Raw genomic sequence first — 15,140 nt, 5'->3', positions numbered from 1 at the left:
ATGTAATCTTTCCAATGCTACAATGAATTTATACATGAGATTGATATGCAATAAACCTGTGTGCTTTTATAAGCAGTGGTCCTGTGAGCTTTGTTCTTGGCGTGGCGATGGAGCCGCGCGGGGGCGTTCGGGTGGGCGACCCGGCGCAGGGGTGAGCGCTGGAGCAGTGGGACGGACAAGCCCCAGCGCTGGGGGGACGTAGCAGAAACAGGAGCTCGTGCAGGAGTTTGGGGTGTCGGGAATATTCCCTTTCAAACCAGGAGCTGCGAGTCAGCGAGCGGTCCGGTGATAGCGGTCAGACGGTTCAGCGGGGGCCCTGGGAGCAGAAATGACTTGAAAGCACGGTCTTTGAACTAACAACACGCATTACGAAACTGATGAATGGTCTCCGCTTCAGAAAGTCATTCATGGTGATCAAATGATGGTATCCTACATACAGCATAATGGCCCTTCCCTGGAGTTGCCGTGTAAGGGTTTCAGTCGAGGCTGAACTCTTGAGTGGAAACCGTCTCTGACGGCTGGAGCCTTTCTCCTTATTAGCCCCGGAGGGAGAGGGAAAAATCTATGGGCTAAGAAAGCTCTGATAATAGAGCGATTGTCAGGCAGGCCTTGCAGAGAAGAGAACAGAGTCTTTTAAAAGAATACTGCTGACAAGTGGACTTTGTCATCCAGAAAGCACTTGAGATTCACCATAAACCAGTAAGAAAAAAGGCTCCATTTTTAGGGGAGGCGGAAAACCAGAGCGGGGGGCAAAAGAGAAGGTCAAGGAAAACTCTGTTCCCAGTAAATACAGAACGCTGTTGAGCCCGGCCTTACGGGGCAGCCGGACAACAGCCTGACCCTGGGATCGCCCATCCCGCGGCAGCTGCGCCCCCGGCAGAGGGTTCCACAGCATCCCAAACCGGGGTTTGTGCAGCAAACGGGCCAGCCTGGGATCACTTTAACCGCTGGACTGAGCTGCTGTGGCAAGCGCGTGCATGCCTGGAGTAAGATACAGTCCTGCTGGAAATAACGGAGTGCCTGTTGCTCTCAGGGCCTGTGGATAGTCAGGGGTGCAGCAGATTTTCACACCTTAACATGATGGGAACGATGCCAAGGAATCCTGTAACCTTTAGTGACCTTGGGGAGGAGGCTCTCGGGAATGGGTGAAAACAGCCCAGGGGCTGCGAGAGAAGTTCCGCACAAACACCTTCTTGAAGAAACGTCAAGCAGCAGTGACAAAAAAACGTTCAGCTGAGTTTAGTGAGTTCTTTGTTGCTGTTCGGTAGAGACGGGCCCTGGGGTGGCGCACAGGAGCCGGGATGGCTGCGGTACCGGTACCAGTACCAGCACCTGCCTGGGGCAGCGCCGTGGAGACCCCGGCGCCTCCAACCTGCACCTGCCGAGGAGGCAGCCCCACCCAGCCCCACCTAGCCCAACCCAGCCACACCCAACCCGGCCACACCCAACCCGGCCACACCCAACGCGGCCACACCCAACCCGGTCCCGCCCCACCCGGCCCCGCCTCGCCTGGCCCCGCCCAACCCGGCCACACCCAACCCGGCCACACCCAGCTCGGCCACACTCAACCCGGTTCCGCCCCGCCCGGCCCCGCCTCACTTGGCCCCGCCCAGCCCGGCCACACCCAATCCGGCCATAATCAACCTGGCCACACCCAGCCCGGCCCCGCCCCCCTGGCTCCTCCCCAGGGCGGCTCCGCTCCCGCTCCCGCCCCGCCGGGCTCCCACGGGCGCGGGTGAGCGCGGGCGCTGCCGGGCGGGGCGGGACCGGCCGCCTCCTGCGCGGGTTCCCCGGAAAGGGACCGGAGCTGCGGGCAGTAGCGCCGGGCGGGCGCGGGGCTCGGAATGAGCGGCTGCCGGGCGTGCTCCGGGGAGGGGGCGACAGCGGCCGGTCTCTCCGCCTCCTCCCCGGGCGGGATCGCCGCCCCGGCTGCCCCGGAGGAGGCGGATCCCCGCGCTGGCAGCGCCTCTTCCGCGGGGGCGGAGCGGCCGCGCTGGTGAGTAGCCGGAGGCTCCGTCCTGTCGCGGTCCCTCCCGCGGGGCCGGGCCCGGGGGCCCGTGTGCAGGTACCGGGGGGGAAATGGTGCGTTTGTCCGCAGGGATGGAGCTGGAGCGGTCCCTGCCGGCACCGGAGCCGCCAGGCGGGGATGGCAGCTCCGGGGTGGCTGTGCCGGTGGGACCCGCAGCGTGTCCCGGAGACTGCGGGTCCCGGCCGATCAGCGGCACCGCAGACCTGGGGTTGTTGGAGCACCCAGCGCCTCTGAAACCGGGCGTGCCTGTTTCATGTTGTTAGGGCTGGTGCTTAGGACCCGCTTCATCCTCAGCCAAGACGGGATGAAGAGTAGAATGTAGCGCTTTTCTCGTCTGCGGGACGTTTGGCAGATCCCTGGCCAAGAGGCATGTGTCCCTCATCCAAGGGCAGGGAAATAAGCAGCATCTTAATCAAATGAGCTTTTGTTGATGGGTCTGTTTTGTCCTTCTGCCAGTTATTGAGGTGGGGAAACACATTCAAGTCTTGGTTTCTGCTTCCTGGTCCATGGCCTTTGAAAAGAAGCAGCTCAAGGTGGTGGTGGAATACAATGAGATCTCAGTTGAGAGGAATTAAACCATAGTTTTTCCTCAAATTATGTAATGGGGCAGGCAGTGGGTGTAAAACGCTCCGTCAAATGTTTGTTCTGTAGGTGCACAGCACATGGGGTGGCCCAGGAGGAGATGAGTAGGGTTAATCCCAAAGAAGGCGCTTTAGGGACTCGGGCAGGTGGCTTTGCACGCGGTGCGGAGCTGTTCCTTGGGGCGCTTTGGGACGGGCACCAGCTTTGAGGAGGACGGGGCTCACGGTTTCGAGCTCCTGGGGGTTTTCCCAGCACGTCAGCCTGGGGCGGTGGGAGCCAGGAGGGAAGGGACAGCCGCGGTGGCTCAGGCCGGGGGCAGCTCCGTTTCCCCATGTGAAACAGTGCTTTGGCCACCGCCAAGCGTGAATGCCCTCTGCCTTGCTGGGAGAAGATGTTCAGCCATCCGTCTGTCTGTCTGTCTGTCTTACACAGCTTTCCAGTTCCCTGTGCCACCATCATGTCTCAAAGTCCCACTGGCAGCTCTGTGGATGACAAGGCCTTTCTCCTGGAGTACCGATGCCACCCAGTGCGGCCGGAGCCCCCCAGCCCGAGCTCCCCCCCTGGGAAGCTCAGCTCCGCCATGGCGCCCGATGCCGCCCCCCGCTCCCCCCCCTCGGCCGAGCCCCGACGCATCGTCCTGAGCACCGACAGCCCGGCCGCGCTCAAGGTGGGCACCCAGCAGCTGATCCCCAGGAGCTTGGCTGTCTCCACCAAGACCAAGAACAGCCCCTCCCGGCACCAGAGCTTTGGGGCAACTGGGTCCAGCTGGGAGCCCCAGGGCCCCGACCCAAAGCGGGCGTCCGTCCCCATCGTCCCCAGCGTCTCCGTGGAGGCAGATGAGGAGGATGGCGGTGGGGGCGCCCTCAAGCGCAACCTGAGGAGCATGTCCTACCGCGCGGCCATGAAGGGCCTGGGCGCGGAGCCGGAAAAAGCCGTCCCCTCGCTGAAACCCGTGTCGGAGGAGGACAGCGCCCCGCCTGCCCACAGCCCCACCAGGAACAAGGTGGGTTTTGAATCTGCTGTCACTCCGTTGGGATCGAGCCCCACTTTCCTGGTGATGAGCTGCTGCCGGGGGGTCTGTGGAGCTTTTTTCCTGCAACTCCTGTGGGTTGCAGAGCTGTGTGAGCCCAGCATGGAGCTGGCAGGGTTCGCTGAGCCCGGCGGTGTGACTTGTGCCTTGGGAACCAACATGTCACCAGCAGATGCTGTAGGTCCCTGGAGAGCCCGGAAATACCTGACATGGGTTTTGTGGGCAGTGGAACAGGCTGCTCCGGGCTCCCGCGTGTTGGCCGGCGGCCGTGGGCACGTTTGCAGGGTGCGGTTGGCTCCGCGCTGGCGGGGGGTTGTACACAAACATGGGTGAACATGACTCCAGCACAGGCAAAGTCCAGGTGTGAGACGGACAGATGTGAAAGGCAGCGGTGTGACTGCAAACTGGTTTAGATCGCGGCCCCGATAATGTGAGGTGAAAGCTGAGTCACTTTGGTAAGGCAAACAAAAGCTCAGACAAAACTCGGGCTGAAAGAACAGGGCGGTATTTGCTGACTGGCGGTGCAGGTAACTGCTCAGTGCTTCCCTGGGCCGCAGAAATCAGTAACGGCAGCGTGTTCTCCTCCTGTTCCCCTTGCAGAGAACCTTTGGGCGGAAGCGGGTGCAGAAGCGTGGTGGCTCCTTCAAGGACCGTGAGTGCTGCCTCCACCTTCCCGGGAGCTTCAGAGTCCCCTCGGCCTCACAGGGCACCTGGTGCTTCTCAGCAAAGCGAGTCCCTGAGGTCCCTTTGCCACATGTGCTGCTGCCTGTCCCCGACCTGGGCAATTGCTCTTGCCTGCAAGCGGAGCGTTGCAGCCCCGCTCTCCCCTCCCGGCTGTGACGAGGCGCAGGTGCTGCCGTGCTGGCTGCGGGAGCGCTCCCGGCTTTGCTTGCTCTGGGCAAACACGGGAGAGCTGTGGGAGCTGCCGGGAGCGGGAGCTGCTGGTTAATTGGGGCTGTGCAAAGTCCGATCTCACAGGGAGGTGCTGGCCCTGGCTCTGGGCGAGGGGCTGAGGCGGCAGTGCGAAGGGGAACCCCGGGCTGTGGCTGGGAGAGGCTTCGCCGACCTCTTGCCTTTTGCTCTGCAGAGCCCCAGCTGTACCAGGAAATCCGTGAGAGAGGCCTGAACTCTGTGAGCCATGAGTCAGATGAGGATTTGCTGGAGGAACCCGTCCCAGAAGAGCCGTCCTCCGCGGGTGCCGCGATCGTGGTGCAGAGCTACCGCCCGGTGCAGGTCACCTGGAGCCAGCTCCCGGAGGTAGGGGCAGCAGCCCAGCCCAAAACGCCCTCTCGCCCTTGCCGTGGGCTGCTCCGGCACTTGGGGTGTGTTGCGGCCACAGCTGAATGTATTTTAAAAGCTCTCTGAACAAACCGTGAATGGGTAACTCTGCAGCACAAGTCTTTGCAATGGGATGTCCTGGGGCTGTCCGGCCCTGGCTGGGACACGCAGGATCCTGCCCGGGCTCGCCAGGATGCTGCTGCTGTTGTGCTTGCAAAGGTTCACCCACAGGCCGGGGGAAGGCAGGTGCTGCTGCTGGGTACCGGGCTGCGTGCTGGCCCTTGGGGAGAATTATCTCCTCCTGCAGATGAGCATCTGCCAGCTGCTGTGGGCAATGCTGCTGTGGGCAATGCTGCTGTGGGCAATGCTGCAGCGGACGATGCTGGTGGGTTGTGGGGCCAGGCAGAGGACCAGACTGCACTAGAGGGCGTGCAAGGACCATCGGTCCACGGTGACAGCGCCCGCTGATCCAGAGCTCTCCCGCAGGTGCTGGAAGCTGGGATCCTGCAGAAGATCCACCCCGAAGAGCGCAAGCGGCAGGAGGTGAGAGGAGCCTCGGACGTGCCCGGGGTGCAGCATGAACGCTGGAGGCTGGGGGGACACGTGGCTGTGTCTGAGCCCTCGTGCTGGGCTGGGCCCAGAGCAGAGCTGGGCTCAGCAGAACTGAGCTCAGCCTCAGGTTCAGCAGCTCTGGGGCTGAGCAGCACTGGCCGGGGTCACCCACGTGCCCTGGCAGGGAAGCGGGCAGCTCCTCCGGGTGCTGTGAGAAATAGCTGCAGGAAGGGAGAACATCTCAGTGGTGTGGCTTAGTGATGAATGAAAGTCCTAAGCACATGCTGAAGTTATGGGTGTAGGGCAAGCAATGCACGAGATGATGCAGGGAATGCTGTGCTGTCAGTCTGTCCTGTTACATCCTCAGTGCCCTGCTTTTTCAGGCCATGTTTGAGATCATCACCTCTGAGTACTCCTACATGCACAGCCTGAGCATCCTGGTGTGTCACTTCATGAGGTCGGAGGAGCTGAAGGAGACCATGACTCAGATGGAGCATCATCACCTGTTCTCCAACATCAGCGACATCCTGGCGGTCAGCACCAGGCAAGTGGGGTCAGCGTGGGAGCCGCTGCGGGGGTGGCGGGGTTGTGGTGTCCTGCAGCTGGGCAGGATCGGCTCGGATGGGGCAGGAATGAGGCTTCCCAGAGAGCTAAAGGGGAGGAGGGGTGTTGTGTGGGAACGGAGGAAGCCTCGAGAGCTGCGTTCCCCATTCCCCGTCTCTGCTGGGAGCCACGCTGGGGACGTGGGTGTCCCAGCTGCGCAGAGCTGACCCCATGCAGAACAGATCCGGAGCTTCGTCTCCTCGGGGAAAACTGGGGAAAAGTTGCCCTGGGAACATTGTTAAACATCTGTCTGTTCCGTTTGTCCAGCCCTGACGGGTCACGTAGTGAAGTTATTTGGAATCCTCCCCTTAGATTCTTCGAAGACTTGGAGAAGCGGCACCAGGAAAACATCCTCATTCCTGACATCAGTGACATAGTTGAAGAACACGCCTCCAACCACTTCAGCCCCTACATCAGCTACTGCTCCAATGAAGTCTACCAGCAGAGGACCCTCCAGAAGCTGCTGTGAGTCCTGCTCGGTGCTCAGCCCTGGCTGGAGCTGCCTCCGCGGGTCCCAGGGCTGTGGGGACGCGCGATGGCGGGGACGGGACCGTGCCCTGCCCGGGCTCCCTCGGCCCGTGGCGGTTCCTTTTCCCCGAGGCAGGCCGTCTCCTCTCTGAGCAGGGTCCAACTTCTCAACCTCAGTGTGTCTGTGTCCGATGATCCGGACGTGGTTTGTGTTGTGCTGTGGGACGGGTGAAGGACAGGGATAAGTGGGGGTGATGCCGCCACTTACTGAAGTCAAGCGGCTCTTGCCAAGGTGAATAACATGTGTGGGGCATGTTGGGGATGTCTGTGGAGGCTGTTCATCCCCAGATCATACTGGTGTCTTGGGTCAGGTTTGTGTCTGCTGTTGGCACATCTACAGCTTTACTCTGATGGGCACAACATCTCAAGGTGCTTTTCCATCACTGGCTGACGGATCAGTCTGTTTTCTGCCCCGGCTGCGTGCTCCGAGCTCGGCACGCTGCCGGTCAGCGCCGCCACCACGCTCCTGTGCGTGGAAAGCTGCTGGAGAATCTTGACAACCGAAGAACAGAGTTAATGGAGATTTCTTGTCCTGTTCCAGAACCACAAACCCTTTATTTAAAGAGACCCTGAAACAAATTGAAAGGAAACCAGAATGTGGAGGCCTGCCAATGATATCATTTCTCATTCTCCCTATGCAGAGGGTAACACGGCTTCCTCTGCTGTTAGATGTAAGTAAGCCACACGGTGGCATTGCTTGGTGCCTCTGAAGAGGTGGCTGTTATTCTCTTACTCAGCTGAGCCCGGGGCAGCTTCTGCTTGGATTGCATCCCGCTGGGACGCCCAAGCCTTTATTCAGGATTTAGATTCAGAGTGATCTGCTTCTGTGTGTGCCAGATGTGCAGCTCTGTGCTTCACATCTCAGCACCACCCACCGGAGCGACATGAGGTTCTTCCGTGCCCTGTGCTGCGTTTGGGCACCCGGGGGTGGCACGAGTGTCCTGTTTCATTAGCGGCTGCGTGGCCCAGGAAGGGAGAGCAGGTCTTGCACAAGCTCTGTTGAGATCCAGCACTCTGCACCCAGCTGCTCCAAACAGTGAAGCTGCTGGGGGTGGGATTTCTGGGAGCCGCTCCCAGTTTGTACTGGGCTGCAGGGCTGGGGGGTCGCGCGGAGCGCAGGGTGACAGTGATGGTCGGGCATGTGTCTGATGTGACTGCCCCAGCAGAACCCAGGTTCGCAGCTCCCAGCCCTGCAGAACTTGCTCTGGCTGTGTCTGTCCTGCTGCTGGGCTGACCCTTGTGCCCCATCCAGAATCCCAGCTGGTCGTGCTGTTTCGTGCCTTGCAATATCACTAAAGCGTCTTATCTTGGCATTCTAGACTGTCTGTCAAAAAACAAAAGCATGCACAGCAGCGTACGGAGCTGCCACCCGCGCTCTGAAAGCCATCAGCAAGGTGAGGCCGCTGCTCCCAGCTCTCCGCCCGTCCCTCTGCCCCATCTGCCTTCTGGCCCCTCCGTTTTCTTCCCTGCGTCAGTTCACCGGGGGTTTCTCTGCTCCAAACAGCTGCTGGCTGTGCACATCTTCTCCCTTCCTCCCCTGTTTCACCTGATCTTGTTTTTTACTTCTTCTTGTCATCTTCTTTCCTCTCTGGCCCATCTTTTGTCCTTCCCTTTGGTGTTGTATTCTCCATTAGTGCCGCCCCTTCTCAGAACCTCCTTCGAGGTGGTAGTGGTCTGCGACACTTGGCTCCTTTGTCGGAGATTTAGGCAAAGAGCAGTAAACAAAGCAAAGAGCAAAGGGTGGAGGCGTGAAGGACCCGTGGCACAGGGACATCTGCTCCGGAGGGACCTTGTGGGGCCGGGTGCCTCTCGGCAGGGCCGGACCTGGCTTCACTTCACCTGCCTGCAGGAAGCTTCTGTCCTCCCCTCCGTCTGTCCGAGTGCTCGTCCTCCTCCGTTCACCTCCTCTCTTGGGATGGTTAATTCTTCCTCTTCGTGTTGCTCCTCGGTGAAGTTCGGTTTTGGTGCGGTCTCGCTTTGGCCCTTTTCCAGGCAGAGTGAAGGTTCCACCCCTCTCCTGGTGATCTGTGTGGCAGAGAAGCTCCAGCTGCCTTTCCCGAGCCCAGTTCTGACCCGTGTGGGGATGTGGCTCCTCCTGCCCGGGGGAGCGGAGCAGCCGCCAACCCGCGCCGGCAGCGCTGGTGCCGGAGCAGAGGACGGACAGACCTGTCCTGCTGTTCACTGCTGCCCGTGGGTTTTCTTTTCCCTTTTCTAGCTGGTTAAGAACTGCAATGAGGGAGCTCGTGCGATGGAGAGGACAGAGCAGATGTACACACTGCAGAAACAGCTGGAATTTGGAAAGAAGAAGGTGAGGGCTTGTGGAAGTGGGGGAAAAGAAATCTTCTGGGGTGTGTGGTTAGAGGGGCCCATCCCGGCGTGTCGGGTCTATCCTGGGAATCCTTCTAGGAAGGCTGGACCAGCTGGAGCATCCCTGCTGCCACGAGCAGCATCACTGCTTCATCCGGGGGGGGCGACCATTCTTTCTTGCTGTTCTGACTTTAATGTGAATTTCTGGGCACGCCAGGGGCCACTCTGAGTCCAAATGCAGCTGCTTTGTATGATTTTGCCTGCTGCTTGTGGGACAGGTGGTGAACGGGATTTTCTCTGGGTCCGTTCCAGCCGTTCCCGCTGATCTCTGCGTCCCGCTGGCTGCTGAAGCGGGGGGAGCTGTACCTGCTGCTGTCGGAAGAGGGGGGCATCTTCCGCCGGGGCGCCGGCCGGCTCTGCTACCTCTTCTTGTTCAACGACGTCCTCATCATAACCAAGAAAAAGAGGTAAGGCTGCACGGAACCTTCTTCTTTCCCTGGAAAAGGACCAGGGGGATTAAAATCTCCGTTTCCCAAGCAGCATGTAACCTGAGCAATTCTTGAGATTTCCTGTTCTGACCCTTACTGAAGTATGTTTTGTCCTGACCCCGTGCCGGTCACCCCGGTGATGCCCACTGAACCCCTTCCGTCTCTGCCGCAGCGAGGACAGCTACACCGTGATGAACTACGCCACGCTGGACCAGGTCACGGTGGAGAAGATGGAGAACTCGGAGCCGCCTTCTCCTCCTCCCGGCAAGAGCGGCGGCGCGGCCCGCGGCACCGGCGGGCACCTGCTGCGGGTGCTGATGGAGCGGGACAGCGAGGGCCGGCGGGAGGAGGTCGTGCTGGCGGCGGAGACGCTGTGAGTGGGACTGCGGCTGTCCTTCTTCCGTGGGATAAGGCTGTGTGTGAAGCGCCATTTCCCTCCCCGCACCCCCTCCCAGAAACGGAGATCTGTGCAGGCTTGTCCCCTGGCTCGCTTTCCTTCTCTCTCTTAGATTTCCCTTATAGTTGCCATATGATGCTTTCCCTGTGCAAATCAAGCAAAGTAGCTGGGTGATGCGTACTGCTTGTGAAGTGTCTGTGCTGAACGCTCTGAATGTGGTTTGTTCGGTCTGACCTCCCTTGAAGGCCTTCATCCTTCCCGCTGGGAACTGCCCGGCTACTGCCACCAACACAGATGCCACCGACACAGATGCCACCTCTGAGGCTTTCTTTGTGTAATAATATGGGTTTTCTCACTGCCAGGAGCGACCGGGCCCGCTGGATCACAGCGCTGATGCACAGAGAAAAGGAGAAGCTTGACACCACTCCTAAAGGAGGTATCGGCATGCGGGAGGTCAGGCCTGGCTAGGCGGGGATTAACGGTGGCACTAGAGCCTGAGCACAGGCGCAGGGCTTTATGCTGTTCTTAGGGACGTGGTTTAGAGGTGGACTTGGCAGCGTTGGGTTAACGGTTGGACTCAATGACCTTAAAGTTCTTTTCCAAACAGCACGATTGTGTGATGTTATGAGTTAAGCCCGGCTGTGCCCTCTCACTGGTCCCCGCTGTCCCTGCAGATCTGAGCCAAGTGGAGATAACCCGCGCGTACCTGGCCAAGCAGGCGGACGAGCTGTCCCTGCAGCAGGCGGACGTTGTCCTGGTGCTGGGCGGAGAGGACGGTGAGTGTGGCGAGCAGGGAGCTGCAGCCGAGCTGCGGTGGGGGGAAAAGCTTCAGCCATCCCTGCAAACTGGGACTTTAGCCATTATTTTTCAGAAGCTTCCAGGAAGCCGCTGGCAGGTCCCTGTTGCTCCGTCCACACGTGTCCCCGGGGGCCACGGCCTGTCCTCCCGGTGTGACCAGCTCTGTTCTCTCCTAGGCTGGTGCTGGGGTGAGCGGCTGAGGGACGGCGAGCGGGGCTGGTTTCCCCAGTCCTGCGCCCGGCAGATCACCAGCCGCGCCGCCGTGGAGTGCAACGTGCGCCGGATGGAGCGGCTGCGCATAGAGACCGACGTGTAGGCTTCCAGCCCCGGAGAGACGCTTCTGTCCTGACTCGTTTCAGGGGTCTTCAAACCTCTGCGGACTGAGCCCATAGCAAGGAGGGAGCGCGAGATTCTTTCTTCTTGAATTTCGTCTGTCTCGAGCAGTCACAGGCAGCAGATCTTATTGTCCAGGACTGGGCTTTGTCCAGCTAATTAATGTGAGCCCTGGTGTCTGAATGCTCCTGGCCAAGATGAGCGTTAATGACCTGGGACAGGCTTCAGGAAGCAGCCGCGGTGTCAGGTTGGGTTGAAATGGCTGTGGCCGCGTTCTGGGCTCTGCTGAGCAGCTCGTGCTGCCCCCTCCGTCCCCACTGGCGGCTGCAGAGCCCGTGCAGGCAGCCTGTGGGCATGAGGAAAGTGTACCTGGATCGAGAAGTTTTTAACGACTTAAATCACTGTGCTAGGCTGGTTATTTGACCCAGTTTCCCTGTTTCTTTTTTATTCTTTGTTTTTCCCCCCACAATTATTCCTGGTTCTTTTGAACACAATGGCGACCTTGGCAGGGTGAGGTGATACCATCGCCTTTCAGTCACTTGTCAAAAACCCAGAAGCACGAAGCCGAGTGATGCTGCAGCTCCCGCCGCTTGTCCCGTCCCCCGCTATGGACACAGGGGTGCGGACCCCATCCTTCCCCAGGCAGAACGGGCCCCTCGCCCCCCCAGGGCCCCAGAATTAGCACCAACAAGTGGTGAATGAAGAGGGTCGTTCTTTTGCCACAGCTGAGCAGTTCGCATCTGGGTTTTTGTGAGTCGGTGTTTAATGCCGCGGGGCCTTTGAGGCGCTGGCAGGAGATGGGGAAAGGGCAGCGACGATTTTGGGGTGAGGATTCACAGGGACAGCCCTGTTGTGATGTGTGTGTTCGATGACGAGCTCTGCAAAGAACGCGTCCTCCTGCTGGCAGCTCACTGGCCTCCGCTCGTTCCCGACAAATGCCCAGCTCAGACCCATCCTCGAGAACAGCTGCGGAACATCTGCAGCCAGCTGCCGCGCGTCGCCAGCGCGAGGGACCGAGACCAGACACGCATTCAGTGAGGTTTTCTGTTTATTTGGATTAGCTGTGGAAGAATTAAAATTTTTTATCAGTGCTAATTAGGGCTCCAAAACGAGAGACACTAGCTACATGAAAACAGGAGGCAAACAAACTGTATTAGGAAACACGAACAGGGAAAAAAAATCGTGATTATAAGAAATACAGGTACAGATTGCTGCGGTCCCACGCTTATGGTTTATTCCAAGGGGGTGCCAGGAGCCACAAAGCTGCAGCTCAGGCTTTGGGGGTGTGATGGGACAGAATGGATAATCCCGATGCTCGAGGCCGGGCCACTTTCTGTGCTGTCCTGGAGCGAACAGCAGGGCCCAGGGCTTCTCTGCACCTCGGTCAGGGGACAAGCAGCACGGTGGCATCACTGGGTGGCATCACTGGGTGGCATCACTGGGTGGCCCTTCTCGCTGCACCCACTGGCTTCTGGGTCAGCAGGTCAGCAGGATTGATCAGGGTCATTTGGCACATGGACAAAATGTTCCTACTCCCTGGTTATCAGTCATACAACATACAACCTTAATTACACAATTTTGGTCCTTCACTACATACTTATATTAACATTATCTCTTCACAATAATGATACCTAACGCAAAAAATACTGTTAAGGAAGAAATAAAATAAGAAAAGAATTAGCAAAAAATTACAAGTTATATACAGATTAAAATAAATTCCATCAGGAAAAGAAACAACTCTCTCATTATTTTCAGTCGGCCCCTGCGGGCTCGATCTCCAGGCGCAGGGCGGGCAGGCGGTGCTGCGGCGGCACAGGGGCCCGTCCCAGCTCCTCCGCAGAGCCTGGGGCTTTGGACAGTGTCGGCTCTCGGGCTGCATTTGCCCAAGGGCTTTGTGCAAATAGATCAAGGGTCCAGGGCTGAGGGGAGAACATGTAGAGATTTGCATTTACTGGACCACGCAAGGGCTTTGTGTCTATCCACGCAATATGTCTGATTGTTACACTAATTCAGGCTTGCTTGTTGGTGGAGCAAATGACATGGGCGGCTCAAAGGGGCTGACATACTCCCGGTATGGAAAATCAGCTCCTGTGCCCCTGCGAAGCCCATTGGGAGCAGATGGTGCTGCCAGCGACACAGGAAACCTGCAGAGGCGAGTGCTGGGGCTCATCGCCTTGTCCTCCACAGCAGATGATAATTTACAGTATGAGACCATTGCAAATTTGATTTAAACAAAACAAACAAAAAAATTCAAGTGCGGTGGTACTCGTACAGGAGACGTGACTTCAGGAGAGCCGGCCACGTTCAGCTCTCAGTTCTGACAACTCTGTTGTGCAGCTTCCCATAAATACTATCGCATAAATACTTTTTTGGACCATAGTTTCAGCCTCCCCAAGCCCAGCACCCACAAGCTGAAGGCCAGCAATTTGCCACAAGCCATCGCAGTCCATTGTCTGCTGGCCAGAAGCGATTGCTTCTGAACTGTTCCTTTGGGTGTCTGGCTGCGGGCGCACGCTGGTGCTGGCATGTGCGTGTGTGTCCCCACGGTGTCCGTATCCCCACGCGTGCCTGCAGGCCACCCATGCCGCCACGGTGACGGGGTGACCCTCGGCGCTTCAGCCTGGCTCAGACAACGTCACGAGCAGCAGCTCAGCCTGCCAGGAGATGATAAATAACCGCTCCTGGGGCTTGTAAAACAGTTTGTTCAGCGGGTCGTTGGCTTCTCGAGGTGGCTGCTTGGTCATGCCAAGGGAGCAGGACCTAGTGCTGGCCCGGCCGGAGCCACCGCAGCGGAGGGGACCCACTGGGCACCAGGGGCTGCGCAGCTGGAAGGGAATTCGGGGTGGGTCAGTGCTCACGGTGTGTCGGCAGCTCGGGAGGGGAGGTGCTGCAGGGACCCCCCAGCGCTGGCCCCGCTCGGCGCTCGCAGCCGGGAGCTGCTGCTTCATTCTCAGGTCTGTGCGCACAGCCGCGCTATGAACAGCCACACGTCGGAGTGTCACTGACCTGGGACTGAGGAGGGGTGCTCAGCCGGCGGCAGAGGGGGTGACCCACCTGCAAAGCAAGTCAGAGCATCCTGTCCCCCCATCCCGCTCCCTGTCCCCACAGTGACCCCGCGCAGCGCCCAAGGGGAAGTCACTTAGAGCCAACAGGTTTCATCGTGGTTTGGGCAGAAATGAGGTAGGTGGCATTGGGACTGTCCCACCGCAGGACTCGCTGTGCCCATACGTTACCTTCCCGACACGTGGGGCCCATGTGCCCGTTCAGACAGCGGCACTGGCCATTCCGGGCGTTGCAGTAGGAGCTGCTGGGGTCACACTGGCAGCCCAGGCTGCAGTCGGGGCCGTACCGGCTCGGTCGGCACTCTGGTGAGGGACACAGAGGGGACAGAGACAAAAAAGAAAGCCCCCTTCCATGAGGATTCAGCTCCAACAAGAGGGGTTCTGCAGCCTTTTTAGGACTGGGTTAAGCTTCCCATCAGTGCCCCTCCTGGGCTGTGGCTGAACTCACCGGAGCCGCACGTGGGGCCGGTTTTTCCCGGCGGACACAGGCAGCGTCCCGTGGCCGGGTCGCAGGGCGCGTCGCCGACGCAGTCGCAGAGCTGCTGGCATCCCTCGCCGTACGTCCCTGCCCCGCAGCCTGCCGAGAGAGGTGAGATACACACGTGAGCCTCGGGATCCCACCGGTTTCCAGGGAGGGCAGCAAAGGACGCAGGACCTGTCTGGCAGCGATCGCCCTGGAGCCCAGGGGGACAGTGGCAGCGGCCGGTGGCCGGGTCACAGCCTGCTCCGTGCTCGCAGTCGCAGCGTTCCCGGCAGCCGGCTCCGTGGAAGCCCGGGGGACAACCTGGGGTGGAGCCGGGTGGAGAGCTCGTTAAAGCAGGGCTGGGTTGAGCTCAGGCTCAGCTGCAGCAAAGCCTCATCAGCCCAGCAGAGAGAAGCAGCGAGCCTTTTTCTCTGAGAAATACCCAATTGAAGGCAGCTGCTCTCAGTGGCCAGCGCAGGGCCGCCAGCCTCCTGCAGCCAGTGCTGCTGCAGAGTCCAGCACTGCAGCTCCAAAGCGTTTACCCAGCGCTAATGCAGTGGTGACGAGCGTGCTCAGCTGCCTCGGAATGGCACCTCTGCATCCAGCGGTCTCACCCAGAGAACAGAAATTACCTTCTCTGCCACTACTTGTGCTGCCTGGGAAGGCAGGTAAGAAAGGAAGCACCCATGG

The 15,140-nt window shown here is 59.4% G+C and overlaps 2 protein-coding genes across 2 annotated transcripts in view; one reads left to right on the top strand and one right to left on the bottom strand.

Annotated features, from left to right (window-relative positions):
- Positions 1-3,068: 3,068 nt before the first annotated feature.
- Positions 3,069-10,908, top strand: ARHGEF16 (Rho guanine nucleotide exchange factor 16; the record flags this gene model as incomplete). The annotated part of the gene is made up of 14 exons (XM_080359000.1): positions 3,069-3,614; positions 4,242-4,293; positions 4,729-4,898; positions 5,406-5,462; positions 5,855-6,015; positions 6,387-6,539; positions 7,144-7,273; positions 7,922-7,996; positions 8,818-8,910; positions 9,222-9,376; positions 9,570-9,770; positions 10,157-10,230; positions 10,469-10,570; positions 10,769-10,908. 14 exons carry the CDS (start codon positions 3,069-3,071, stop codon positions 10,906-10,908), a joined length of 2,109 nt encoding a protein of 702 aa, XP_080215126.1.
- Positions 10,909-12,676: 1,768 nt separating this feature from the next.
- The window catches only part of MEGF6 (multiple EGF like domains 6), a gene marked incomplete at both ends in the record, with an annotated part of 62,705 nt that continues 60,241 nt past the window's right edge, over positions 12,677-15,140 (bottom strand). The window contains 4 exons of the mRNA XM_080358751.1: positions 12,677-12,798; positions 13,932-13,979; positions 14,159-14,290; positions 14,436-14,771. Of these exons, the coding sequence (XP_080214877.1) occupies positions 12,677-12,798; positions 13,932-13,979; positions 14,159-14,290; positions 14,436-14,771 (638 nt within the window). The remainder of the gene's footprint in view (positions 12,799-13,931; positions 13,980-14,158; positions 14,291-14,435; positions 14,772-15,140) is intronic.

Source organism: Nesoenas mayeri, assembly GCF_963082525.1.
Source record: "Nesoenas mayeri genome assembly, chromosome: 24".
In the NCBI taxonomy this organism is placed as follows: domain Eukaryota; kingdom Metazoa; phylum Chordata; class Aves; order Columbiformes; family Columbidae; genus Nesoenas; species Nesoenas mayeri.
This window is presented reverse-complemented; position numbering and strand designations above follow the sequence as displayed.